The 27,112-nt window shown below is 46.7% G+C and overlaps 2 protein-coding genes across 7 annotated transcripts in view; one reads left to right on the top strand and one right to left on the bottom strand.

Annotated features, from left to right (window-relative positions):
* DNAJC17 (DnaJ heat shock protein family (Hsp40) member C17) overlaps nt 1–20,148 on the bottom strand; it is a 39,214-nt gene extending 19,066 nt beyond the window's left edge. For all 4 annotated transcript variants that reach the window (XM_082618111.1, XM_082618113.1, XM_082618112.1 and 1 more), the window contains exon 1: nt 19,993–20,148. In XM_082618111.1, coding sequence (XP_082474237.1) covers nt 19,993–20,070 — 78 coding nt within the window. In that variant the 5' untranslated portion in view covers nt 20,071–20,148. The remainder of the gene's footprint in view (nt 1–19,992) is intronic.
* A 203-nt stretch (nt 20,149–20,351) lies between these two features.
* Nucleotides 20,352–26,984, top strand: ZFYVE19 (zinc finger FYVE-type containing 19). Of its 3 annotated transcripts, none has more exons than XM_082618110.1 (11): nt 20,357–20,499; nt 21,747–21,868; nt 22,038–22,091; nt 22,476–22,594; nt 22,691–22,836; nt 23,184–23,292; nt 25,075–25,284; nt 25,717–25,796; nt 26,108–26,206; nt 26,342–26,469; nt 26,552–26,984. In XM_082618110.1, exons 1-11 carry the CDS (start codon nt 20,446–20,448, stop codon nt 26,628–26,630), a joined length of 1,200 nt encoding a protein of 399 aa, XP_082474236.1. In that variant the 5' UTR covers nt 20,357–20,445; the 3' UTR covers nt 26,631–26,984. The 3 variants fall into 3 exon arrangements, 2 of the variants coding, with proteins under 2 accessions (XP_082474236.1, XP_082474235.1); XM_082618109.1 differs by having other exon boundaries at nt 22,685–22,836; XR_014293813.1 differs by lacking the exons at nt 23,184–23,292; nt 26,342–26,469; nt 26,552–26,984 and having other exon boundaries at nt 20,352–20,499; nt 22,685–22,836; nt 25,075–25,796; nt 26,108–26,177.
* The last annotated feature ends 128 nt before the right edge of the window (nt 26,985–27,112 follow it).

Below are 27,112 nucleotides of genomic sequence, written 5' to 3'. Positions count from 1 at the left end.
CTCTTTTGTCAATGGATAGATCATCCAGACAGCATATCAATAAGGAAACATCGGCCCTAAATGACACATTAGTTCAGATGGACTTAACAGACATATATATAACACTCCACCCAAAAGCAACAGAAGGGGCTTCCCTGGTGGCATAGTGGTTAAGAATCCACCTGCCAATGCAGGAGACACAGGTTTGAGCCCTGGTCCGGGAAGATCCCACATGCCATGGAGCAACTAAGCCCATGTGCCACAACTACTGAGCCTGCACTCTAGAGCCCATGAGCCAAAACTACTGAGCCTGCATGCTACAACTACTGAAGCCTGCATGCCTAGAGCCCGTGCTCTGCAACAAGAGAAGCCACTGCAATGAGAAGCCCATGCACCACAACAAAGAGTAGCTCCCACTCGCCGCAACTAGAGGAAGCCTGCACACAGCAACAAAGACCCAATGCAGTCAAAAATAAATAAATAAAATAAATAAATTAAAAGAAAAGAAAAGCAACAGAATACACATTCTTCTTAAGCACACATGGAACATTCTTCAGGACAGATCACATATTAGGCCACAAAACAAGTCAATAAAGTTAAGAAGACTGAAATCATATCGAGCATCTTTTCTGACCACAATGGCATGAAACTAGAAATCAATTACAAGAAGAGAACTGGAAAATTCAAATATGTGGAGATTAAACAACATGCTACCAAACAACCAATGGTTCAAAGAAAGATCAATGAAAGCAAGATCTGTTTTTTTTTGAAAAGATAACAAGACAGATGAACTTTTAGCTAGACTCCCCAAGAAAAAATAGAGGACTCAAATAAATAAAATCAGAAATGAAAGATGAGCCATTATAACTGATATCACAGAAATACAAAGGATCATGAGACTACTCTGAACAATTATATGCCAAAAAATTGGACAACCTAGAAGAAATGGATAAATTCACAGAAACATACAACCTACCAAGACTGAATAATGAAGAAACATAAAATCTGAACAGACCAATTGCCAGTAAGGAGATTGAATCAGTAAATAAAAATCTCCCAATAAACAAAAGTTCAGGACCAGACAGCTTCACTGGTGAATTCTACCAAACATTTAAAGAAGAATTAGGGACTTCCCTGGTGGCGCAGTGGTTAAGAATCCGCCTGCCAATGCAGGGGACATGGGTTCAATCTCTGGTCCAGGAAGATCCCACATGCCGCAGAGCAGCTAAGCCCGTGCATCACAACTACGGAGCCTGTGCTCTAGAGCCCGCGAGCCACAACTACTGAGCCCGTATGCCACAACTACTGAAGCCTGTGTGCCTAGAGCCTGTGTTCCACAAGAGAAGCTACCTCAGTGAGAAGCCCACACACCGCAACGAAGAGTAGCCCCCACTCACCACAACTAAAGAAAGCCCGCGCACAGCAATGAAGACCAAACACAGCCAAAAATTTAAAAATTAAAATTAAAAAAAATTTTTGTTTAAATAAATTTTTACAAGTTAAAAAAAAAATAAAGAAGAATTAATACTAATCCTTCTCACTCTTGCAAAGAATAGAAGAGGAGGACACATTTCCAAACTACCTTTGCAAGGCCAGCATTATTGCCCTAATACCAAAACCAGACAAGGATGCCACAAGAAAAGAAAATTATAGGCCAACACCCCTGATGAACACTGATGCAAAAATTGTCAACAAAATATTAGCAAACAGAATTAAACAATAATATGTACATTAAAGGATCACACACAATGATCAAGTGGGATTTATTCTAGGGATGCAAGGACAGTTCAACATCCACAAATCAATTAATGTGAAACACTATATTAACAAAATGAAAGATAAACATCTTATAATCATCTCAAGAGATGCAGAAAAGGCATTTGACAAAATTCAACATCCATTTATAAAAACTCTCAACAAAGTGGGTATAGAGGGAATATACTTCAACTTAATAAAAGCCATATATGACAAGTCCACAATTAATATCATGCTCCATGGTGAAAAGCTTTTCCTCTAAGAATCAGGAACAAGACAAGGATGCCTACTCTACCCTCTTTCATTTACCATAGTACTGGAAGTCCTAGCCAGAGCAATTAGGCAAGGAAAAGAAATAAAAGGCATCCAAATCAAAAAGGAAGAAGTAAAACTGTCATTATTTGCAGATGACATATTATATATATAGAAAACCCTTAAAGAGTCCACCGAAAAAACTGTTAGAATAAAAGAATTCAGTGAAGTGGCAGGATACAAAATCAATACACAAAAGTCTCTTGCATTTCTAGGCACTAACAATGGATTATCAGAAAGAGAAATTAAGAAAACAATCCCATTTACAATTTCATCAAAAAGAATAAAATACCTAAAAATAAATTTAGCCAAGGAGGTGAAAGATCTGTACACTGAAAACAAAAAGACAATGATTAAAGAAGTTGAAGAAGACCAAATAAGAGGAAAGATATTCCATGTGCATGGTGTGGAAGAATTAATATTGTTTAAATGTCTTTACTACCCAAAGCAATCTATGGATTCAATGCAATCCCTGTCAAAATTCTAATGGCATTTTCACAGGAAAAAAAAAATCCTAAAATTTGTGTGGACCCACAAAAGACCCCAAATAGGCAAAGCAATCTTGAGAAAGAAGAACAAAGCTAGAGGCATCACATGTCCTGATTTCAAACTATTTACAAAGTTACAGTAATCAAAACTGTATGGTATTGGCATAGAAACAGACACCTTGATCAATGGAACAGAATAGCCCAGAAATAAACCCACATATACAGTCAATTAATTTACAACAAAGGAGCCAAGACTATGTAATGGGGAAAGGACAAAGAAGCCATGAATATGCAATGGGAAAAGAACAGTCTCTTCAATAAATGGTGTTGCAGGGAGGGGAGGGATAAATTAGGAGCTTGGGATTAACATACACACACTGCTGTATATGAAATAGATAACCAACAAGGACCTACTGTATAGCACAGGGAACTCTACTCAGTATTCTGTAATAACCTATATGGGTAAAGAATATCTGAAAAAGAATGAATATATGTATATGTATAACTGAATCACTTTGCTGTACACCTGAAACTAACACAACATTGTAAATCAGCTATACTCTAATAAAAAAATTTTCCCCAATAAAATTTTAAAAAATAAACAATGGTGTTGGGGAAACTGCATTCCCCATTTTGCCAAATGCAAAAGAATGAAACTGGATTGCTAACTTACACCATACACAAAAATTAACTCAAAATGGATTAAAGACTTGAATGTAAGACCTGAAATTATAAAACTCCAAAATGAAAACGTAGGGAGTAAACTCCTTAACATTGGTCCTGGCAATGATTTTTTTTTTGGATTTGAGAGCAAAAGCAAAAGCAACAAAAGCAAAAAATAAACAAGTGGGACTACATCAAACTAAAAAGCTTCTGCACAGCAAAGGAAAAACCATCAACAAAATGAAAAGGCAAACTATGGGATGGGAGAAAATATATGCAAATCATATATCTGATAAGAGGTTAATATCCAAAATATATAAAGAACGCATACAATTCAATAGCAAACAAACAAAAAAACCCCAAAACAAAAAACCTACAAACAAACAAACAACAAAAAACCCTATCTGATTAATAAATGGGCAGAGGATCTGAACAGACATTTTTCCAAAGAAGATATACAGATGGCCAACAGGTACATGAGAAGGTGCTCAACATCACTATCCACCAGGCAAATGCAAATCAAAACCACAATAAGATACTACCTTACACCTGTTAGGATAGCTATTATCAAAAAGACAAGAATAAGTGTTGGTAAGGATGTGGAGAACAGGGAACTCACGTGCACTATTAGTGAAGCCACTATGAAAAACTGTATAGAGGTTCCTCAAAAAATTAAAAATAGAACTACTGGGAATTCCCTGACAGTCCAGTGGTTAGAACTCCGAACCTTCGCTGCCAACGGCCTGGATGGATCCCTGGTCACAGAACTAAGATCCCACAAGCCACACGGCATGGCCTAAATAAATAAATATTTTAAAATAAAAAATAGAACTACCAAATGATCCAGCAATTCCACTTCTGGGTATTTATCCAAAAGAAATGAAAACACTAACTTGAAAATATAATGCACCCCCATGTTCAATGCAGCATTATTTACAGTAGCTAAGACATGGAAACAACCTAAGTGTCTACTGATGGATGAATGGATAAAGAAGATGTGAGATTATACATATACACATACACACACATACACACACAGATAGATAGATATACTCATTCAGCCATAAAAAAGGAAATCTTTCCATTAGACAATATGGATGGACCTTGAGGGCATTATGCTGAGTGAAATGAGTCAGACAGAGAAAGAGAAATATCATATGATCTTATTTACATGTGGAATCTAAAAAACAAACAAACAAGAAACAACTCATAGATACAGAGAACAGATTGGTGGTTGCTAGAGGCAGGCAGTTGGGGGAGGGTCGGGGGAGCAAAATGTCAAAATGTACAGACTCCCAGTTATAAAATAAATAAGCCATAGGGATGTAATGTACAGCATGGCAACTACAGTTAATACTGTACTGTTTATTTGAAAGTTACTAAGAGAGTAGATCTTAAAAGTTCTTATCACAAGAAAAAACAAATTTTAACTATGTACAGTGATGGGTGTAATTTACTTAGACTTATTGTGCTGATCATTTCACAATATATACATCAAACATATCGAATCATTATGTTGTATACCTGAAACTAATATGTTATATGTCAATTATATGTAGGAAAACAGGGGACTTCCCTGGTGGCACAGTGGTTAAGAATCCGCCTGCCAATGCAGGGGACATGGGTTCGAGCCCTGGTCCGGGAAGATCCCACATGCCGCGGAGCAACTAAGCTCATGCACCACAACTACTGAGCCTGTGCTCTAGGGCCCATGAGCCACAACTACTGAAGCCCGTGTGCCACAACTACTGAAGCCCCAGCACCTAGAGCCTGTGCTCCGCAACAAGAGAAGCCACAGCAATGAGGAGCCCGCACACCACAACGAAGAGTAGCCCCCACTCGCCCCAACTAGAGAAAGCCCATGTGCAGCAACAAAGACCCAACACAGCCAAAAATAAATAATAAATAAATTTATTTTTAAAAATTAAAAAATAAAAAAACAAAAAGCAAAAAACCAGGGATGTTGAGCTTCTTTCAACTATTCTAAGCTAGGAAGTAGCATGGTTCACTGAGAGAAAGAAGGCTCTGGAGTCTAACATGTGTTTTCAAATTTTGAATCTTCCGCATATTACTTGTGTGACCTTGGGCAAATTACTGGATCTCACTCAGCCTTAGGTTCTTCAACTATGAAGTATGGGAAGTATCCCCTACACGTAGGGCTGTTGTGAGGATTAAAGAAAATAACCCATGTGAAGTACCTAACAAAAACCAGGCACTCAATATAAGGTCCAAACCTCTTGTTTATCCACTCCTGCGAGGGAGGTAAACTGTGACACCAGCCCAGGACAATGCCAACCTGACAGGAACTCCAGGGATGGACATGGGTCCACAATGGGCCCAGGTGAGTCCAGTATGAATTCTTGAGGTGTACAAGGCTGGTTTCAGGTCTGCTGGGGGCAGTTCTAAAATTCTATCCTTGGTTAGCCCCCAGGGGCTCTGAACTACTTTCACAAAGTGTAGGGGGTACAGGTAGGTAGCCTGAGATCTTCCAGAGTGGCCATGAACCAAAACCCAGCTGGCCTAAGAATGCTGGCCAAGTGTGTCTGTCCTGATTAACTAGTTATTACTACGGTTAGCTGCTAAGTCTGCCCTGGGCAAGGGCCACTGCTGGGTTTTAGCCTCGAAGGCCAGTTCTGACTTTGAACCGGTTGGCCTGGAGTTTGGTGTTTTGTGTTACAAATAGGACTCCCAGCTTTGCCCAGCCCTCCTGGAGTGACTGGTGCCTGAAGAATTTCTCATCATGTAAACACAACTCTCCTACAGCAGGCCTTTGAAAAGCTTCCGTGTCAATATTGTTTATTACAAAATATTCTACCTTATTAGCAGCTCAAGAGGCTGGATTCAGGGCAAAAAGATGCAACAATATTTTTCTTAACTATGGTAAGTTGGGAAGGAAGAGGAACTTTCAGAAGAACAAAGAAATAGAAGGACCCTACATGTAATGATGTGAGAGAAAGACAGGACCATCTAATCCCAGGCATTCGGGTTGGCAGCTCCTCTATGAAACCGAGTCTGCAAGTGCTGGGACACCTAGGCAAGGTTGAAGCAGCCACTGGAAGGTGCCAAAAGCTACTGAATTGTCTTAACACTTGCAGTTTTCCTTCCTTACCTATAGGCTTCTCCTAAGTCCCCAGGTTTCCCTAGCACTTGGAAACATTCATTTGCATTTCCTGAGACTTCACAGAAAAGAGCTAGGTAACAGTTGAGGGGCTTCTCACCCAATACCCCCTGCCCAGACCATGGTTTTTCAGAGGACCAGGCTGTCTCCAAGGCTCAGCCCCAGAATAACAGAGATCTCAGATGAACATAAGCTCCATGAGGACTTTAAACTCCAATTTGCAAAAGTGTAGTCTTCCTCCTGATGTCTTTCTAAAATATTACTCCCTTTCCCCATCCTAGGACACTACTTGAATTTAATCTGTCTTCCATATCTCAGGATCATCATTCAGAACAGAAACTACTGAACAGTACATGTTCAGATGCTACTGAGGGCAGAGTCAGGCTTTCCCTACGCTTCCTTAGGTGGTAATGATCTTAAATTCTACTCTTTTTATAGTTTCTCTATCTCCTCCCCAGTCAGCCTCTACTAGACTGTGCCAGATGCCAGCCTGTCTCTGGAAGTGCTTATAATCTGCTGTTTCTTTTCTGGTATGGTCTGGAAAAACAGATAAACTGGTTATGATTGTGCCTCAAATGAGGGTATACAGGTACAGGAAATTATGGGGGTTCTTACGAACAAAGGGAATGTGCTTTAGGGGGCAGGGAGTTTTGCCTATCCCCAGGGGCCAGAATTGTGCACTGGACAGCACCTGGTACTCAGTAGGCACACAGTAAATATCTATTGAATGAAAGGGGTGCACGTCCATTTGTTCTCAAACAAACACAATTAGGAAGCCTCAACTATGTCAATTACTTCAGGCCTATTGAAGAGCAGAAGGAAGTGGGTGCTGCACCAACCCTAGAAGACCTTCCCACGCTATTTCATAATTTCCCCTTCTACCTGCTAACACTTCCTTTTGAGAAACTAAGCCTGGAAAAGGGAAGAAATCACTATAGCAGACTGATAAGAGAACCGCAGTGGGAACTAAATGTTACCCCCCCAGAGCCCACATCACAGAGGGGAATAATGAGTCATGAATTAGCAGCCACCCACCCAGCCCTTCCCGGGGCTCCATAACTGGTTTTGCCACTCACAGCAACCTGAGCCCAGAGCAGGGAAAGGAGCCTGGAGCTGGGTCTCCCGCCATCTCCACTGCTTGGCACTAGGCACACAACAGGGCCTCTGACAATCCACCTGCCTTCAGTTTCACCTCTTATAAGGAATGAACTCCTGACTCACACAAAAAAGCCAAGCACTAAGGGGTCCAATAAATATAAAATAGCCATCATTAAACTTAAAAGAAAGGTGCCCTACATAGAAGAGATCATTATTTTTTAAAAGGCTGCTATCCTTTCTTATAATAAAACTTGGAGCCAGGTAAGCAGTACAAGTAATTAAGCCCAGTTCTCAAAAGCCAGACTCGTAGGTCAGACTCAGATACGGAGGACACACAGGGAGGTCACTCTATGTGACAACAGGTACTGAGTGAACAAACCATGCCAGTGAATCAGCTGGGAAGCCATTAGAGGCCCAGTTCCAAGAATGGGAACAGTCAGTAATCTAGGCCTGGGCAGTAATTTCTCCCTAAGCCTGGGGGAGGCAGACAGTTCCCCAACCCTGTACTAGCCACAACACCAGAGGTTATGTGACTGCCTGATGTCATAGGCAGGAAGTAAACCACAGAGCTCTAGGCACTTACCTGGAAGTCCCCTCTGCCTAAAAGATTGGCCACTTTCATTCCTTACAGCCTGTGGTCCACACTGCAACAGCACTACATAGAAATTCCCAAATTCCTGCAGAAACCGGACTGCTCCAAAGGCTCTGAGCAAGCAGGGTGCCAGCCACCCCTCAGACCAGCACCCTTAGTTCAACATTCCCAAAACGTGGGCCTGCTGGTGGTAACGAGATGCTGGGGACACCCGGACCTCACACCAACATCTCTTGTAGTCTGCTAACCACGGCCCACAGTCCAGACTCAGGACAGTGACCTGTGCAGCCTGAACCAACTGAGACCATGCACAGGGCCTGGGCTGCTTCTCCCCATATGTTGCCCCTATGCACCCTAAAGGATCTGGATCCCCAGCCCATTCCTGAGGTCACTCTTCTGGTTCTCGCACCCCTTGGGCTCTCACCTCTGGGTCCCCCTTTAGCACTCCCAGTATCCCTTCCTGGGCCTCAACCCCTTCCCTGCCCTCCTTCTCAGCCCACTTCCCCAAGCCAGCTATCCACGGGAGCACAGTCTACAGCCCTCCTCCTCCTCCTCCTCCGATGCCCCCTTCTCTCAGGCCCCGCTTCTCCCTCCCACCCTTACCCTAAGCAGGCTTACATCATGCTCAGACTCCAAAATCCTCACCTGCATTCTTCTATCAGGTTGGAGATTCCCACCCCTCAGATCTGTCAGATACCCTGGGTCTGGCGGCCCCTCACCTCTCCCCACAGCCTGCTGTCACTCTTAACCCCTGGAGACCTGGGTCCCTACTCCCAAAGCCACTCTCCTCTGCCCAGGTGCAGAACTCTTTCTCTCTGGGCCCTGGTACTCCCTACATCTCATTCTTCTTTCCCCTTAACACACTGGTTTCCTTTATAAACAAATTATATTAGTAAAAAGAAGTGAGTCAATTTAAAAAATAATCATAATAACCAAATAACAGTATTCAGGAACAGCAAAAATAGGGAAAGCAGCTATGAAAATGGAGAATATTTTGAATTCTACCTTAGCTGAAATGAAAACTCCACTGTGGTAGTTTTAACACAAATTTTAACATACTTCCTCAAGTTGTCCGGGTCGACTTAATACCCTTCGAGCTCACCCAGGTCGTTCAGCTTTATTCACAGAGTCAAATCTCTATCTGTGTCACAGATGGGAACACAAGGCTTTCTGGGGCCCGCAGACCCATCTCTCGTCACCCTAATTACTCCTGAGGTGTGGGTCATGGAAAACAGCTCTGAAATAGGAGTAGAAAATGCAGGTTTGGGCAGGCGCTCTGCATTTACTAGCCACCTTATGCTGGGCAAATAAAACTCTGTCAGTGTCAGTCTTCTCATCTATAAATTGGAGCTAATAGTCCTTGTGTACCTCACACTCCTGTGGTTTTTTTTTTAATTAATTTATTTATTTTTGGCTGCGTTGGGTCTTCGTTGCTGCATGCAGGCTTTCTCTAGTTGCGGCGAGCGGGGGCTACTCTTTGTTGCAGTGTGTGGGCTTCTCACTGCAGTGGCTTCTCTTGCTGCGGAACACAGGCTCTAGGCGCGTGGGCTTCAGTAGTTGTGGCACACGGGGTCAGTAGTTGTGGCTAACAGGCTCTAGAGTGCAGGCTCAGTAGTTGTGGCGCACGGGCTTAGCTGTTCCACAGCATGTGGGATCTTCCCAGACCAGGGCCCTGGAACCCGTGTTCCCTGCATTGGCAGGCAGATTCTTAACCACTGCGCCACCAGGGAAGCCCCACACTCTTGTTTTTTTTTCTTTTTTAAGTTATAGATTGTTATGTATTCTTTTTTTTCCAATATTTTATTTATTTATTTATTTATTTTTGGCTGGGATGGGTCTTTGTTGCTGCACGTGGGCTTTCTCTAGCTGGGGTGAGTGGGGGTTACTCTTCGTTGTGGTGTGCGGGCTTCTCATTGAGGTGGCTTCTCTTGTTGCAGAGCACAGGCTCTAAGCACGTGGGCTTCAGTAGTTGCAGCACGCAGGCTCAGTACTTGTGGCGAGCAGGCTCTAGAGCGCCAGCTCAGTAGTTGTGGTGCACGGGCTTAGTTGCTCCTTGGCGTGTGGGATCTTCCAGGGCCAGGGCTCGAGCCCATGTGCCCTGCATTGGTAGGCGGATTCTTAACCACTGCGCCACCAGAGAAGTCCTCACGGGCTTGTTTTGAAGATCACATCAAATGAGATAATTTATGTGAAAGCACTTTGGTGTCATGTAAATGTGAGGTATTATCTTGAATGCTAATGAATAGCTTACAGCTTACAACACAAATGAATCATTCCTTTTGACTTAACAGTCAGCCAAGTAATTTCAAAAATTCAGAGTTTCAGCCAGACAGACAAACCCAGGAATGAGTTAACCATCAGAGAGATACAGAGAGGACTTGGAGGCCTGGCTCCTGGTCCCACCCAGCGCTGGTCAGGCCCTTGGTGAATGAACGACAGCTGTCAAGTGAAACCAGGCTCACTGCCCAACCCTGAGGCCTCAGTGCCTGGTCTGGAGGTAAGAGGCTTTGAGAAAGGTTCCCATTGGAGACAGTGGACTGAGTCAGGCTCACCTCAAATCCAGAAATGGCCCCCAGATGCCCACAGAATCAAGTCCAACCACCCTAGGGCCTAGAGGCCCAGAGACACCACATTTTTCAGATTCAACTCCTGCCACACCCTCAACAGACCCTAGGCAATGTCCTCTTCCTTGTCACGCCAGGCACTTTGACTTCTACCCCCTCATGCCATTCCTTCAAGTCCTTCTCTGTCCTCAAAAACTTATTCCTTTTTTCTTTTTTTTTTTTTTGTAGTATGCGGGCCTCTCACTGTTGTGGCCTCTCCCGTTGCGGAGCACAGGCTCCGGACACGCAGGCTCAGCGGCCATGGCTCACGGGCCCAGCCGCTCCGCGGCATGTGGGATCTTCCCAGACCGGGACACGAACCCGCGTCCCCTGCATCGGCAGGTGGACTCTCAACCACTGCGCCACCAGGGAAGCCCAAAAACTTATTCCTTTTAAATCTGTAAGAAACAATGTCAATGTATCACATTCTAGGGTATAACAGAAATAAGTGATTTAAATAAAGGTATTAGGGCTTCCCTGATGGCAGCACAGTGGTTAAGAATCCTCCTGCTGGGCTTCCCTGGTGGCGCAGTGGTTGAGAGTCCGCCTGCCGATGCAGGCGACACGGGTTTGTGCCCCGATCCGGGAAGATACCACGTGCCGCGGAGCGGCTAGGCCCGTGAGCCATGGCCTCTGAGCCTGCGCGTCCGGAGCCTGTGCTCCGCAACGGGCAGTGAGAGGCCCGCGTACCGCAGAAAAAAAAAAAAAAAAAGAATCCTCCTGCCAATGCAGGGGACACGGGTTTGAGCCCTGGTCCGGGAATATCCCACATGCTGTGCAGCAACTAAGCCCGTGCACCACAACTACTGAGCCTGTGCTCTAGAGCCCGCGAGCCACAACTACTGAAGCCCGCGTGCCTAGAGCCCGTGCTCCGCAAGAAGAGAAGCCACCGCAGTGAGAAGCCCACGCACCGCAACGAAGAGTAGCCCCCGCTGGACGCAACTAGAGAAAGCCCGCACAGCAATGGAGACCCAACGCAGCCAAAAATAAAGAAAATAAATAAATAAAAATAAAGTTCCCTTTAAAAAAAAATAAATAAAGGTATTAGCTAGCAAACAGGTAAAACAGCCTTTTCCTTAAAGCAATAATAAAATATAAACTGAAAAGGTCAATATTAAGTTTCCATGGTAGTTTTCCTGGTAAATACATTTAAAACTTTAGTCTTCAAACAGTTGATCAAAATGCATTTTCAAGCTTCACCAAGTAATACCTGCCAAGATACAGTGAGTTATGTACCCTTCAAAGGGCTTCAAATGAAAGGCAAGGCTGCTATAGACAGGAGAGAAATTCACGTGTCAACTGCAGAGCAGTGGAAGGAATATTAAACTGGGGCTCCAGTCTGACCCAACACTCACTCACTGGGTGATCTTAGCAAGTTCCATAGCCTCTTTGGACCTCCATCCTCCTGTCTATAAAATGAAGAGAGTAAATGACCATGATGATCCCTTTTAACCCTGCTGTGATATATTCTTTTCTGCTCTCAAGGTCTTGCACAAAAACACCTCCTCAGGGGAAGTCTTCCATGACCCTGCCAATCACATGAATCTTGTCTTCCTCTTTATTCTGACAGCATTTTCCTTATATACTTTTATTCCACCTCTTTCACTCTACCTCAAAATTCACTGTTTACTATATTGTGTGAGCTGTCAGAAAGCAGAAGTGATGTCCTCTTCAGCTCTGAAGTCCCACCATGCCTACACAGTCCCTTGTCCATGGTAACATACTCCATTCATTTGTAGATTCGAACTGAAGAGTGAACTCTGCTGATCCTCAATTTTGTTCTACCTGATGCCTCACCTCCTTTCTACACTGACCACTGCCTTGGTCGAGAATCACTGGTGTAGTGTGAGGTGAATCAGTACTGGTCTATCAGGACTGGAATGAGTGAGAAGGTGTGAGGAGTGGAGGGCAAACTTAGACATGAGTTTGGGAGATGTGCATTGGACATTAGCACTTACAGTGTAAGGAAGGTGAAGCAACCATGATAACAGCATGAGGGAACTTGTAGTGAGTCTGTGCCAAGTGCCTTGCCAAGTGCTTTGCCTGGACTGAGCCTCATAACAACGCTGGCGCAGAGGGACTGCCACCATTCCCATTTCACAGACATGGAAGCCAAGGCACACAGAGGTTAAATATTTGCTCAAGGTCACAAACTAGGTAAGTCATGGAGACAATATCCAGGCAGTCTGCCTCTAAAGTCCACTTTCTTAACTGTCACTGGTGGTAAGTACAAAGATGATTATAAAGGCACATTTAGAATTCCCAACATTGCTCAAGGCTCTGTATTATGATTTCCCTCCATTCTCAACACATGGTAGATGTAACAAACAATGACTCTTGGCCTTACTTGTTAAGATTAGTTATAAAAGCTGTCATTGTCTGCATGAGTTACACTCTCTAGGAAATCACCATCTGATTAGAAAGCATCACCTTCTAGAATTATCAACTTTGACCTCTGCATTTCAAAATGATGGACCACAAAAGCAAGAGACAGAGAGGCTGGAAACAGACACGATGGGGTGACCCTCCAGGAACTGCTCTCTTCACATTTGTATCCCTAGTGCCAGGCTCTGCGAGAGGCACACAGTAGGTAGGCACTTAAAAGTCTGTGGAATCGAATGGTGTTTGTGGGAAATGTTTCTACCCTCCTCGAAAACACAGATGAAGAAAGAGAAAGAAAAACAAAAGAGGCAGGGAAAACACTGTAAAGTTTGATTTAATGAACTGTGGGACCTGCTGTGTGTGTGTGTGTGTGTGTGTGTGTGCGTGTGTGTGCAAGGCACTGGGCACACAGCGTGCTGTTTTCGAGAGCCAGGATGGGAGCTTCCAGCTGAGAGATGGGGCGATCTCCTGCCTACCCAGTGGGAGTATAAGATGGCACCACTTTTCTGAAAGACAATTTTGAAAAAGCTTTTAAATACATTTACTTTTGGTAAATATATTTGATTGGTCTAGTAATTTCACTTTGCCACAAAGTATGACTGCATAAGAAAGTAATAATACATCAATCATTCAACAAGGATTGATTGAACACCTATCAAGGGCCAGGCATTGTTCTAGGTGTTAGAGACATAGCAGTAAACAAAAAAGAGTAAGTCTCTTCCTTCCTGGATTTTTTACATTCTAATGGGGGAGACCAATGGTCAGCAAATGAGCATGTAATACAATATGTAGTAATTAGATGTACGACTTCTGAAAGCCTTTGAGAGGGTAGGGGGTGATATTTGAATGGAAATCTGAATAAGGTGTGGGAGTGAGATATACAACTACCAGGAAAGAGGTGTTCTAAACAGAAGGACTAGCAAATGTAAAGGCCCTGAAGCAGTAATGTGTTAGGTGAGTTTGAAAAAATATCACTGGAGGCCTCTTTCATATCCATTAGGATGGTTATTATCCAAAACACTGAAAATAACAAGTGGTGGGAAGAATGTGGAGAAATTGGAACGACTGAGCATTTCTTGTAGAAATGCGCAATGGTGCAGCTGCTGTGGAAGGCAGTATGGCAGTTCCTCAAAACATTAAACATAGAATTACCATATGATCCAGCAATTACACTGTGGGATATATACCCAAAAGAACTGAAAGCAGGACTCGAACAGATATTCATACACTCATGTTCCTAATAGTACCATTCACAATATTTAAAAGGTTGAAACAACCCAAATGTCCATCAAAAGATGAGTAGATAAACAGAATGTGTATATACATATGGTGGAATATTATTCAGCCTTAAAAAGGAAGGAAATTCTGATCCATTCAACAAAATGGATGAAACCTGAAAACATTACATTAAGTGAAATAAGCCAGATATAAAAAAACAAATATTATATATTTGCATGTTCATTTATATGAGGTACATAAAATAGTCAAGTTCATAGAGAAGAAAGGTAAAATAGTAGTTACCAGGGGCTGAGGGGAGAAGAGAATAGGGAGTTAACGTTTAAAGGTATGGAACTTCAGTTTGGGATGATGGAAAAGTTCTGGAGATGGATAGTGGTGATGGTTGCATATCAATGTAAATGTACTTAATGCCACTGAATTGTACACTAAAAAAAAGGTTTAAATGGAAAATTTTATGTTATGTATATTTCACCACAATTAAAAAAAAATTATAGGACTGATGTGGCTGGAGCCCGGTGAGCAAGGGAAGAGTGGTAGGGAACATGCAAAAGAGGCATTGAGGGCCCCAAGGGCCAGGGAGGGCCTTCAGGCTTCATTCTAAGACTGATGAGAAGCCCGTGGGGAGTTGGGAGCAGAGGTAACACAATCTGATTTACCATCTAAAGGCTCACTCTGGCTGCTGTGCTAAGAGGCTCAAGGGGGCAAGAACAGAACTAGGAAAAGGATTAGAAGGCCACTGCAGTCACCTAAATAATCCCTGAGATTAATTCAGAATCTCTTCAAGGTTTGCAAGTGGCATTAATCCATGACCTACTCTTCATCTTGGCAGGCTCTAGGGCCTGGCCCTGTCCTGTGTGTGTGTGCACATACACGCACACAGGCACATGTGCATTAGCACATAAGAACCTGGGGTTTACTGCCTGAGATTCTAGGAGGAGATTGGATTCCTGGGGCGTTATCCTCTCCCCCAGAGCACTTCCACACCAAACCTGGGTCCTCAACTCAAAGCTTTCCTACAAGAAAATGATACCTTGCCCCACCTGTCTCCCTTAGGGCTGGATGGGGAACAAAAACGTCTACCTTTGGGACTTGCTGACTCTCTAAATTCCCATGACATATGTTCTTCTTTGTTTTTATTCTGTTTTGGTTGGTTGTTTTTACTGTAAAACATATATAAAATAAAATATATATTAACATAAAAGTTACCATTTTAACCGTTTTTAAGTGTATAGTTCTATGACATTAAGTACATTAATATTGTGCAACCATTACCGCCATAAGTCTCCAGGACTTTTTTCATCTTGTAAAGCTGAAACTCTGTACCATTTAAACACTAACTCCTCATTCCACACTCACTCTCCTGCCCCCGGAAACTACCATTCTACTTTGTCTCTGTGAATCTGACTACTCTTAGGAATCTTGTACAAGAGGAACCATTTAATATTTGTCCATTTGTGACTAGCTTATTTCACTCAACATCATACCCTCAAGTTTCATCCATATTGTAGCATGTGTCAGAATGTCCTTCCTTTTCAAGGATGAATAATATTCCATTGTATGTATATACCGCATTTTGTTTAACCATTCATTTGTTGATGGCCACTTTGGCTGCTCCCACCTTTTGGCTATTGTGAATTATGCCACTATGAACATGGGTGTACAAATATCTATCTGAGGGACTTCCCTGGTGATGCAGTGGTTAAGAATCCGCTTGCCAATGCAGAGGACGCAGGTTTGATCCCTGGGCCGGGAAGATCCCACATGCCACAGAGCAACTAAGCCCGTGCGCCACAACTACTGAGCCTGCGCTCCAGAGCCCGCGAACCACAACTACTGAGCCTGTGTGCCTAGAGCCCGTGCTCTGCAACAAGAGGAGCCACCGCGGTGAGAAGTCCACGCACCGCAGCGAACAGTAGCCTCTGCTCTCCACAACTAGGGAAAGTCCGCGTGCAGCAACGAAGACCCAACACAGCCAAAAGTAAATAAAATAAATAAAAAACAAATATCTGTTTGAGTCCCTACTTTCATTTCTTTTGAGTATACACCCAGAAGTGAAATTGCTGGATCATATGGTAATTCTATATTTAATTTTTTGAGGAATTGTCATACTGTTTTCCACAGCAGCTGCACTACAAGCAATGTACAAGGGTTCTAATTTCTCCACATCCTCACCAACACTAGTAACTTTCTGTTTTTTTCTTTAATAGCCATCCTAACGGGTATGAAGTGGTATCTCACTGTGGTTTTCATTGCGTTTATCTAATGACCAGTGGTATTGAGCGTCTTTTCATGTATTTATTGGTCATTTATATATCTTCTTTGAAGAAATGTCTATTCAAGTCCTTTGCCTATTTTTTTTTTTTTTGCGGTAAGTGGGCCTCTCACTGTTGTGGCCTCTCCCATTGCGGAGCACAGGCTCCGGATGCGCAGGCTCAGCGGCCATGGCTCACGGGCCCAGCCACTCCGCGGCATATGGGATCCTCACGGACTGGGGCACAAACCCGTATCCCCTGCATCGGCAGGCGGACTCTCAACCACTGCGCCACCAGGGAGGCCCTCTTTGCCTATTTTTTAACTGAGTTATTCGGATTTTTGTTGTTGAGTTGTGGTTGTTTTTTTTTACAATTGTTTTAACATGAAAAAGCATTCTCAGCTCATGGCTCATTAAAAAACCAGGTCATGGGCCATTTGACCCCTGAAGTCATAGTTTGCCCAACTCCCTCATTTTACATTTGAGGAAAGTCAGGCTCTGAATGAGGCCCCAGATCTCCTGATTCTCATGCCAAGTTGTTCCAGTGGGCTCTTCGCTGCTACTTCCCTCATTCAACAAATATTTATTGAGAGCCTACTCTGTGCCAGTCACCAGGAAGGGGCTGCTACAGAAGTGAATGGACCAGACCTGCTCCTCAGAGCTAAGAGTACAGAGGGGAGTAAGGCATGAGATAAATAATCACACAAATGAATATATACTTGCAAACTGATATAAGTGCTGGAAAGGAGAAGTGGCTGCTATGAAAGAACAATAGGCAAGGCCTCTCTGAGGAAGTGCCACTTAAGCTGAGTTCTGAAAGCCAAGTAAAAGTAACCCAGGTTAACAGAAGGGGAGGAAGAGCATTCTCGGCAGAGGGAAAAGCATGTAAGAAGGGGTAAGAAATTCTATTGCATGTTTTATTAAAAGTGCAATAGGGTTTTAAAGGAGCACCAAGATTATTCCATTTTCCGTGAGTAGAACAGATTGGAGGAGTGCAACAGAGTGGAATAGAATAGACTGGAAGCAGGGAAATGAGTTGGCAGGCCACTCTAATCTTCAGATGGAAGTTGATGGGCATTTGGGCTGGAGTGGTGGTGGTGGAGACGGAGATTAATGAACAGGTTTGGAGATTATTTGAGAAGTGAATTCATTAGGACCTGGTGATGGACTAGATCCAAGAGTGAGAGGATAGGGAGGTATCAAGAATGATTCCAGGGGACTTCCCTGGTGGTCCAGTGGTAAAAAATCCGCCTTCCAATGCAAGGGACGCGGGTTCGACCCCTGGTCAGGGAACTAAGATCCCATATGCCGCGGGGCGGCAAAGCCCGCGCATCATGATTACTGAGCTCACGCACCTCAACAAGTTGCAACTACAGAGCCCATGCACTCTGGACCCCGCGCACAACTAGAGAGAGAAAACCCGAACACCACAACTAGAGAGAAAGCCTGCGCGCCACAACTAGAGAGAAAACCCGCACACCACAACTAGAGAGAAAGCCCGCGCGCCTCAACGAAAGATCCCACACGCCTCAACGAAGACCTCGTGTGCCACAACTCAGACCCAAAGCAGCCAAAAAAATAAATAAAATAAATAAATATTTTAAAAATTCTTAAAAAAAGAAGTCTTCTCACCTATCCCTTATCTCACCTGAGTGAAAACTGAATTCCAACCTCACTGTACTGCTTAGACCTTGGCCTCTTGCCTAGACAACAGCCCCACCTGACCCCCTAGTGGCAGCTCCTCTACCCACCCCCTACTTGTGTCCTTTCTGCACACTGATGTTGAATATTTTCTTTAAAATCTGATTATGTCGGGCTTCCCTGGTGGCGCAGTGGTTGAGAATCCGCCTGCCGATGCAGGGGACACGGGTTCGTGTCCCCGGTCCGGGAGGATCCCACATGCCGCGGAGCGGCTGGGCCCGTGAGCCATGGCCGCTGAGCCTGCGCGTCCGGAGCCTGTGCTCCGCAACGAGAGAGGCCACAACAGTGAAAGGCCCGCTTACCGCAAAAAAAAAAAAAAAAAAAAAAATCTGATTATGTCACTTCTCTGATTAATATACACATCAGTGGCTCATAATTGCCTTCCTCAGGAGTTCTCAACTTCGAGGTTCCAACACACTGGCTAGATCTGGTGTGAAGTGTCCAAAGTAATTTCTCACGAAGTACTAATTAAACAATTTACAAATGTAGAACACTTAGAATAGTGTCCAGCACATAGTAAGTATTATATAGGTGTTAGGCATTATCAATAGTGAAAATTGAAGACTTATGAGATAGGTGTAACAGATGCTTTTGGTGCTGTGTATACATCCCCATGGCCCACTTCTGATTTCAGCTGCAGCTACAGGGAACAGTTCTGTACAAGCTGACAGTATCCCTCCTCAAGGGCCCTATGGGTCTCCCTGCTTTTCTGCCCCAGAGCTTCCCTCTTCTCACAAGCTCCGCCGATGAGCAGAGCAGCCTGGAGGTACAGGGGCATCTGCAGGCATTAATTTCCATCTGGTGACTCATCTGCCTCCCCTTCCTACACTGCTACAGCTACCACCATAATCCAGGGGAAAGTAACAGAAATCTTAATTACAGCTTGATCAGTGTCCCACTCCCTGACACATCTATCAACGCCTTCCTGTGAAACTCTAGGTCATCTGCCTTATCCTTCTGGGTATTTTGTTTTTGTTTGTTTGTTGTTGTTGTTGTTGTTTTTTTTTTTTGTGGTACGCGGGCCTCTCACTGCCGCGGCCTCTCCCGCTGCGGAGCACAGGCTCCGGACGCGCAGGCTCAGCGGCCATGGCCCACGGGCCCAGCCGCTCCGCGGCATGTGGGATCCTCCCGGACCGGGGCACGAACCCACGTCCCCTGCATCGGCAGGCGGACGCCCAACCACCGTGCCACCAGGGAAGCCCTGCCTTATCCTTCTGATCCTCCTGCTTTTGGCCCACTAGCAGCACATGGTGAGAGGGCAACACCTGAGCATCTGCTACTTGAAAAGAGTCAAAGGGCTGGGATGTAAAAAGAAAATAGAGATGGCAGAGTCATAGGTCACACTGCCACGGAGGGTATGAAAAAGGAATGGAGGAGCCTTGAGACCTGGCCTTTCTTCCGCCCTAGGCTCTAAGCAGAGTTAAATCAGCCTGCAAGAGAGAGACAATGAAGCTCCCCCAGACACAGTTTAGATAGAAGCGGAATCGGAGGCTGACACTGCGCAGGCGCAGGAAGTAGGCTAGGGTTGTCTCACAGGCTCACCCGCGGCTTCTTCTAGACAAGGGCCACGGGGAGAGCACAGTACAGTTCCGCGCTAGGAGACTCCCTCTCGTGCCCCCTTTTCCTCGTGAGGCCCTGAGACCATTGAGGAAAGGTCTGGGAACCCACCTGAGGCCGTCGGGCCGCCCCTCGTTCCCCACTCAGGGCCCGGCCGAACGTGGAAAGCTGGTGGCGCCAGCCTCGGGCGAGGCGCCAAGACGGGAAAGCCCGCCAGGTCGCTCGGGATCGGCCCTTCTCGCCCCAGTTCTCACCTCTTTGTCCGTCGCCTTCTCCTCGATACCTAATAACGCGTACAGGTCCATCTGTAAGAGCTCCTTGGTCACCGCCATGTTTCCAACCCTGACTGGATTAGCACTACAACTCCCAAGAGCCTAAGCGTGTGGGGATTCCCGGGGACTATCGCTCCCAAGCCTGATGAAGGCGCTTAGCCCCCTGGGAAATGTCGTGATCTGAACTAGGCTTTACTGCCTCTGAGGGAAGCGGGCCCTTAGTGAATGAACTACGACTCCCAGTAGCCCTCGCGTCCGCCGCTGATGCTCTCGGGCTGAGGTGCCTGTAGTGATTCTCCTGTCGGAGGCCTTGGTTGGCCCGCGCGAGTGGGCGTGGAGAGTAACGGCGGGGCTGGGTGAAGGTGCAAGGCATCCTGGATATGAGCAGCAAGAGCTCGGCTCCGCCGACTTTGCCGCGCCGCGCCGGCAACCACGATGGAGAGTAGGTGCTACGGCTGCGCTGTCAAGTTCTCCCTCTTCAAGAAGGAGGCGAGTCTTCTCTCCCCGGGGGCTAGAGGGCTGGGGAGGACGCGGAGTAGAGGGAAATGCACAGGACTTGCAGTCCTCAGGCTTGTTTTTACGGGCCCTCTCCAGCTGTGTGATTTTGATGAAGTCACTGAGCCTCAGTTTCCATTTCTATAAAGTGGGGCTAACACCCCCTCGCTTTCGGGGTTGGTGTGAGGGTCCAGTGAGGTGCTGGAGGTGAGAGTTCCTCATAAACTGTAAATTGGGCCCCTGTCATTTTTGGAAATCTAGGCTTTTCTGTCTGCCAAGTATAGGATCCGGCTGTTTCCTTCCCTCCACCCTGCTTCTCCACAGCCTACTCTCCATCACACCATGCCCTTTACTCTCTCTGCTCTGAAACCGTCACCAGCAAGCAGCATGCCCTTCCCCGGTTTCTTGAGTTAGATTACCGCCCTTTCTCCTGCCCCAGAGCACCATGGCAAAGTCTCACTTGTCCTCAGGCCAGACCTGCCAAGTTTCCCTGGTAAACTGCAGGCTTCCTCAGCCTCAGTTGTGACCAGGAGATAGGAACCAGATAGGGTGAATGAATAGCAGGTAGGGAAGCAGATCCATGTAGCACTCAGAAACCTGGGTTTTGGAGTCAAAGTGGTCAGGATCCAAATTTGAGCTCTGCTGTCATTCATGGGGTGACCTTGGTTTGGGCAAGTCATGTAACCTCTCTGACCCCGTTTAAAATAGGAATAATAATGGTGGTCATCAGGATTAAGTAAGATAGTGTGTATAAATTGTGAGGATTAAATCAGCTGATGAAAGTTAAGTGCTGAGTTTAGTGCCTGGCACACAGTAAATGATTAATAAATGGAGGCTACTGTTACCATCCCATCCTGAGTCAAGCCTCCTTTCATCTCTGCTAGAGCAGAGAAGGCATGGGCTCTGCACTGTTTCTCCTTTTTGAAGAGTCAGTGACCTGAAGCATGGGGCTTTGTCTATTTGTCTTTTACACTCCAGTGTCAGGGAATTGAAGACAGAGTAGAAAGCATGGGAATTTTGCATGAAGCTTTACGAGATTTGAATAGAAGACTGGAGACCAAGGAATCGCTTTACCCTCCACCCCTGTCTCTCCCCAGTCCTTAGGGGCCCCACTCCTCATCCTCCTCCCAGCAGCTGGTCACAACTTAGATACTTTGCTCTCTGTGTGTGTTCGGAGAGTCCCAGGGAGGAGCCTGCAGGGGCAGGTGAGAGGTAGACCCCTTGCTTCATGTTTCTTGTAGTACGGCTGTAAGAACTGTGGCCGGGCCTTCTGTTCCGGCTGCCTTAGCTTCAGTGCAGTGGTTCCTCGGGCTGGAAACACCCAACAGAAAGTCTGCAAGCAGTGCCATGAGGTTCTGACCAGGTGAGAAGCCAATATGGTCAAGGGTTCAGCCAAGCATGGCAGCAGGCAGATGGCCAGGCCTCACAGCCTTGTGCTCTATGTCTAGAGGTCAGCCCAGGAAGTGTTTGGGGTGGGGGACACTGATAGGCAGATGGCAGGTGACTTCTGACACCAGATTTCTTCTCTATAGAGGATCTGCTCCTGCCAATGCCTCCAAGTGGTCACCACCTCAGAACTATAAGAAGTAAGTGCTGAAGGGACAGAGACAAATGGGGATGGGGAAAGGACAAGGGAGCCATAGGGTAGGAGTCTCTTCCCAGCCTACAGATCAAATGAGCACAGGATCAGGAAAATATCTACCTCTCAGGCTCCTGACCGCCCTCTTGGGCTCAGAAAGCAGCTCACCAGTCCTTTCCCCAGAAAAGATTCTTGGTAGACCTCGCCCTCTCATCTGGACTCTCCCGTCGGTCGGCTGGGTTGGGCTGCAGGGTGACATGAGCAAGCGCCACAGAAAATTGTCTGTTGGAGGCCTCCCTAGCTGCCTAGAAATGATTTGAATGGGAAACAGTGAGTGCCTTCACCCCTCCCTTCTGCATTCTTTAAGAGCCTCTATCTCATATCCTGCCAGGCGTGTGGCAGCCTTGGAAGCCAAGCAGAAGCGCAACACTCCCCAGAGCCATGGACTGACCCAGCAAGACCAAATCATTGCTGAGCGCCTAGCACGGCTCCGCCAGGAGAACAAGCCCAGTGAGTGGGGGCAGACAGGGTGGAAAAGACACTATTCAGGGCTCGTGGGACTAGGATTCCTCTGGATCTTACAAGCCTTCTCTATGCCAGTTGCAGAGTCAGTGCCCTCGCAGGCGGAGATAGAAGCCAGGCTAGTTGCACTGAGGGATGCACCCCAGGGTTCCATCCCTTCCACCCAGGAGATGGAGGCACGGCTTGCTGCACTGCAGGGCAGAGTTCCACCTTCTCAGACCCCTCAGCTGGTGAGTGCTGTGGCTTTGGAGGGATGGAGGTCCTGGGACGAGGACCCAGCAGAAGCCCAGATACGTGTATGCTTAGGTACTTTGCAGGAGTACCTCCTGCTCCTGAGGCCTGCTGCCAGACCAAGGAACCAGGGACAGGCAGCAGGATTGGGTGGGGCAGGAAAGAGTGGCCCCTTGGTCCTGCTGGGGACTGCCAGACCTACTTGATTACGTGGGCTCTGGAACTGTCCCCTTTCCCTGAGCTTTGGGAACTCCTCAGCATCCACCCCTGACCTAAACTGTTCTGAGCCTTATGGTGCAGCTTCCTGCCTACGCTGCTCCCCACTGAGGTTCCCTCCTCTGAGCAGGCACATCAGCCACCAGACACCAGGACCCAGGCCCAGCAGGCACAGGATCTGCTGACAGAGCTAGCAGCGGAGGTGGCTATTGATGAGAGCTGGGAACGAGGAGGCCCAGGTATCTTCTCCACCTGGCTCCCCCAGGGACCTGCCCCCCGACTCTTTCCCCAGGTGGGAGAGGCTCTGCTGCCCACGCTCTGGGAGGCGAATATCAATCAGAGAATAGTCAACATTACAAAGGCTACCATTTATTGAGTGTTTACTCCAGTGGGAGCCAGTGTAAGCCTAGTGGATAAGCGTGTGGGATTTAGGCTCAGACAGTGATTCCCTGTTCTACCACTTACTAGCTGTGTGACCCTCGGCACGTTACTTGACCTAAGTCTCACTTTCCTCATCTGTAAAGTGGAGGAATGTGTGGTAAAACCTACCTCACAGGGAAGTCATGAGGAAATGAGCTAAGCCAGTAGTGCTTAGGACCCTGCCTGGCTCATAGTAAATGCTTAGTGTGTTCTCTACAACAATGATGATGATGATAAAGAGGAGAAAGAGGCTATTTACGTTTAGTTGAAATTAAATAAAATTTAAGATTCAGTTCCTCAATGGTACCAGCCACATTTCAAGTGCTCCATAGCCACAAGTGGCTCATGGCTACAATCTTGGACAGCACAAATACAGACCATGATATGGAATGATCCCATCATCTTAAAAAATTATTTTGGACACTGCTGTTCAAAATCTTCAAAGCAGTGGTTCTCAACCATGGATGATTTTCCCTCCAGGGCCCATTTGGCAATGTCTGCAGACTTTTTGGGTGTCACAACTCATAAGGTACCACTGGCATCTAGTGAGCAGAGGCTAAGGATGCTGCTAAACATCGTACATACACAGGACAACCCCGCAACAAAGAATTACAGGCATGCCTCAGAGATATTGCAGGTTCAGTTGAATACCACTGCAATAAAGTGAGTCACACAAATTTTTGGTGCATGTAAAAATTATGTACACGATACTGTAGTCTATTAAGTGTACAATAGCATGTTTAGAAAAACAATGTACATACCTTAATTTAAAATATTTTATTGCTAAAAATTGCTAACCATCATCTGACAACATAGGGCTGCCACAAACCTTCAATTTGTAAAAAAAAAAAAAAAAAAAGGCAGTATCTGCGAAGCGCAATAAACTGAAGCTCAATAAAACAAGGTATGCCTGTATCCTGTCCAAAATGTCAATAGAACCAAGATTAAGAAACCCTGCTTTAGAGATACAATCTCACTGAATATCCTCAGTAATCCTATAATAAATGTTATTATCTGTATTTGATAAATGAGGAAACTGAGGCCTGGTGAGCTTAAGGAACTTGACCAAGGTCACACAGCTATTAAGTAGCAAAGCTGGGACTTGAACCCAAAGCTGTCTGACTCCAAACATCTTACTCTGAAACTCTGAGCTAAAGGGGACCATGTCAGAGCCACACCCACTCTGGTAAAATTCTTCCTGCCTAGTGATGTTCAAGACCTTAGCTTCCCTCATGTCCTCTCTGCGCTGCTCCCTGGAAATGCTGATTCCAGCCCGTAAGGCAGAGAGCCTAGCTGGACCTTGACCTCCCCATATCCTGCTCCTTTTGGGCAGTGATTCTCATACCATGGGGCAGCATGTTAAAATATCAGGTGGGTGGGGATGGATATAATTGAAAAAGAAATGTCTAAGATTACTAGTTTTTTACATTTGGGATAATGGAGGAAATACTAATTTTATTTGTAATATAAACCACAGGAGCTATTGTTGAACAAAAAGCTGATAATCTGTGGGGTTTTTTAAAACGTTGAGAAACGGGCTCAGTGGTTTCTGATGAGAGATCCTGAAATGTCTGCCTCCCTGAATGCATCACTCTTTCCAGCCGCCTCTATCCAGAACGACCTCAACCAGGGCGGCCCAGGGGCCCAGAGCACCAGCTGCAAGGGACAGGCCACCTGGTCCCTGGAGGAGGAGAAGAGGAGGCTGCTGGCTGAAGCAGCAGTCACGCTTCGGGAGGAGAACACAAGGCAGGAGCGGATCCTGGCCCTCGCCAAGCGCCTGGCCGTGCTGCAGGGACGCGACCCCGATAGAGGTAGAGGCTGGGGAGCAGCCCCTCATTCCTGTCCACTGGGCAGTCCTCCCCACTCTCACCCTCAGGCCAAACTGCACAGTGGCTGTACTCCCTGCCAGGCTGAGTCAGGGGCTGGGGGTCCCTGTGCCCAGGGGTCTATCGAGCTCCACCCAGAACCACGAGGAAGGTGCTGGGGCAAAGCAGTGGATGAGGAACAAGTGGCAGCCATCAGGGGGCAGGGGACCCTGGGTCCCTTCAGGTACGGAGCCTTCTGTTCATGCCCTCCAGCCCGGCATGGTGGGGCAGGGTCTGATCAGAGTGGCTGCAAAGGCTGCTCAGTTCTGGAACACGTGCCACTGGAAACCAAACCTCTGCTGGGGGCAGAAGTACAGCCACTCAGGTGAGCTCTCAACCTCACTTCTCTTCCCCTGCTCCCGTCTCTCCCTCTTCAAGTGACCCTACAGGACTACCGCCTTCCAGACAGTGATGACGAAGAGGATGAGGAGACAGCCATCCAGAGAGTCCTTCAGCAGGTTGGCCCCGCCTTACCCACCCGACCACCCCTTGTCCTGTCCCTGCCACACTGCCCCACCACCCACCTGACCCCATTCACTCCGCCTCCGTTCTGGGGCTCGATGGCTAGTCACTGTGCAGCTCCTGTTCTAGCTGGGCCCGCCTGCCCCTGTGACACAGACCTGTCCCTGGGCCCTTGAGATGGGGTATCAGCAGCCACAGACAACATAAAGGAAGATGGGTTGAGAGCTAAGGCCACAGAGCACAGAAATACTGTGTGTTGGCGGGGCTGCCTGGAGTGGGGAGCTGTACCTCTTCGCCCTGTCCACAGCTCACTGAAGAAGCTGCCCTGGATGAGGCAAGTGGCTTTAACATCCCTGCAGAGCCAACTCTCCGACCCCAAGCCCAATCCTGCAGGGCAGAGCCTGAGGTGAGGAAAACCCCAGACACAGATCCCCGGGCCGCCACCACAGCCTCCCTCCCTGCCTGGCCGACTGTTCCTCCAGCCGCCCTCCCAGACCCCATCGGGTACCTTATGTCCCCCATTCCTCCCTGGTCTCCAAAGGTTCAGGCCATGGCCGCCAGGCCTGAGGCTGAGGAAGAGGAGCTCCCCTGGTGCTGCATCTGCAATGAGGATGCCACCCTGCGCTGTGCTAGCTGTGACGGAGACCTCTACTGTGTCCGCTGCTTCCGGTGGGTGCAGGTGGAGTGTTCTTCGGGGCTGGGAGAGTTGTGGGGCCGCCTGTGATCCCTGACCTCTATCTATGCTCCACAGGGAAGGCCATGATGCTTTTGAACTTAAAGAGCACCAGACATCTGCCTACCACCGCCAGCATAAAAGCCGAGAGCACTGAGGGAACGAACCCTGGTCCTTCCGGGAAGGCCATCCTACAGGCAGTCACACAAGCTGGGGCGCCCTCCAGGGCATCTGATGGGAGAACATGTCAGGCTAGACTGCTTATGAATGCGCCCTTTCCTGAGCCTCCGTCCCTGGAAGGAGGAAGGATTCTCCATTGGAGACGATGACTGGAGGAGCCAGAGGGAAGGCAGAAGTCTGGAGCCTCCAGCATTGAAGTCTGGACTAGGAGTGAGAGGCATGATGGGGAAAGACCAGCCTGAATCCAAGGAGGAGCCCTGAATCTTGCTCAGCGGTCCAGGGCCCTCCACTGGCACTTAGAGCATTTAATAAAGTATGTTGATTCATTGGACCCAGCATCTTTTATCTATAGAACCCTGTGGGCCCTGAGCCTAGGCCTTGGAGAGGTGGCAAGAGCAGAGTAGGCTGTTAAGTCCAGTCCTGTAGAGTGAGGAAAAGGCTTGAGCCATCCTGCAAGCT

This window comes from Mesoplodon mirus (genome assembly GCF_964341445.2).
Source record: "Mesoplodon mirus genome assembly, chromosome: 4".
Taxonomy (NCBI): Eukaryota; Metazoa; Chordata; class Mammalia; order Artiodactyla; family Ziphiidae; genus Mesoplodon; species Mesoplodon mirus.
This window is presented reverse-complemented; position numbering and strand designations above follow the sequence as displayed.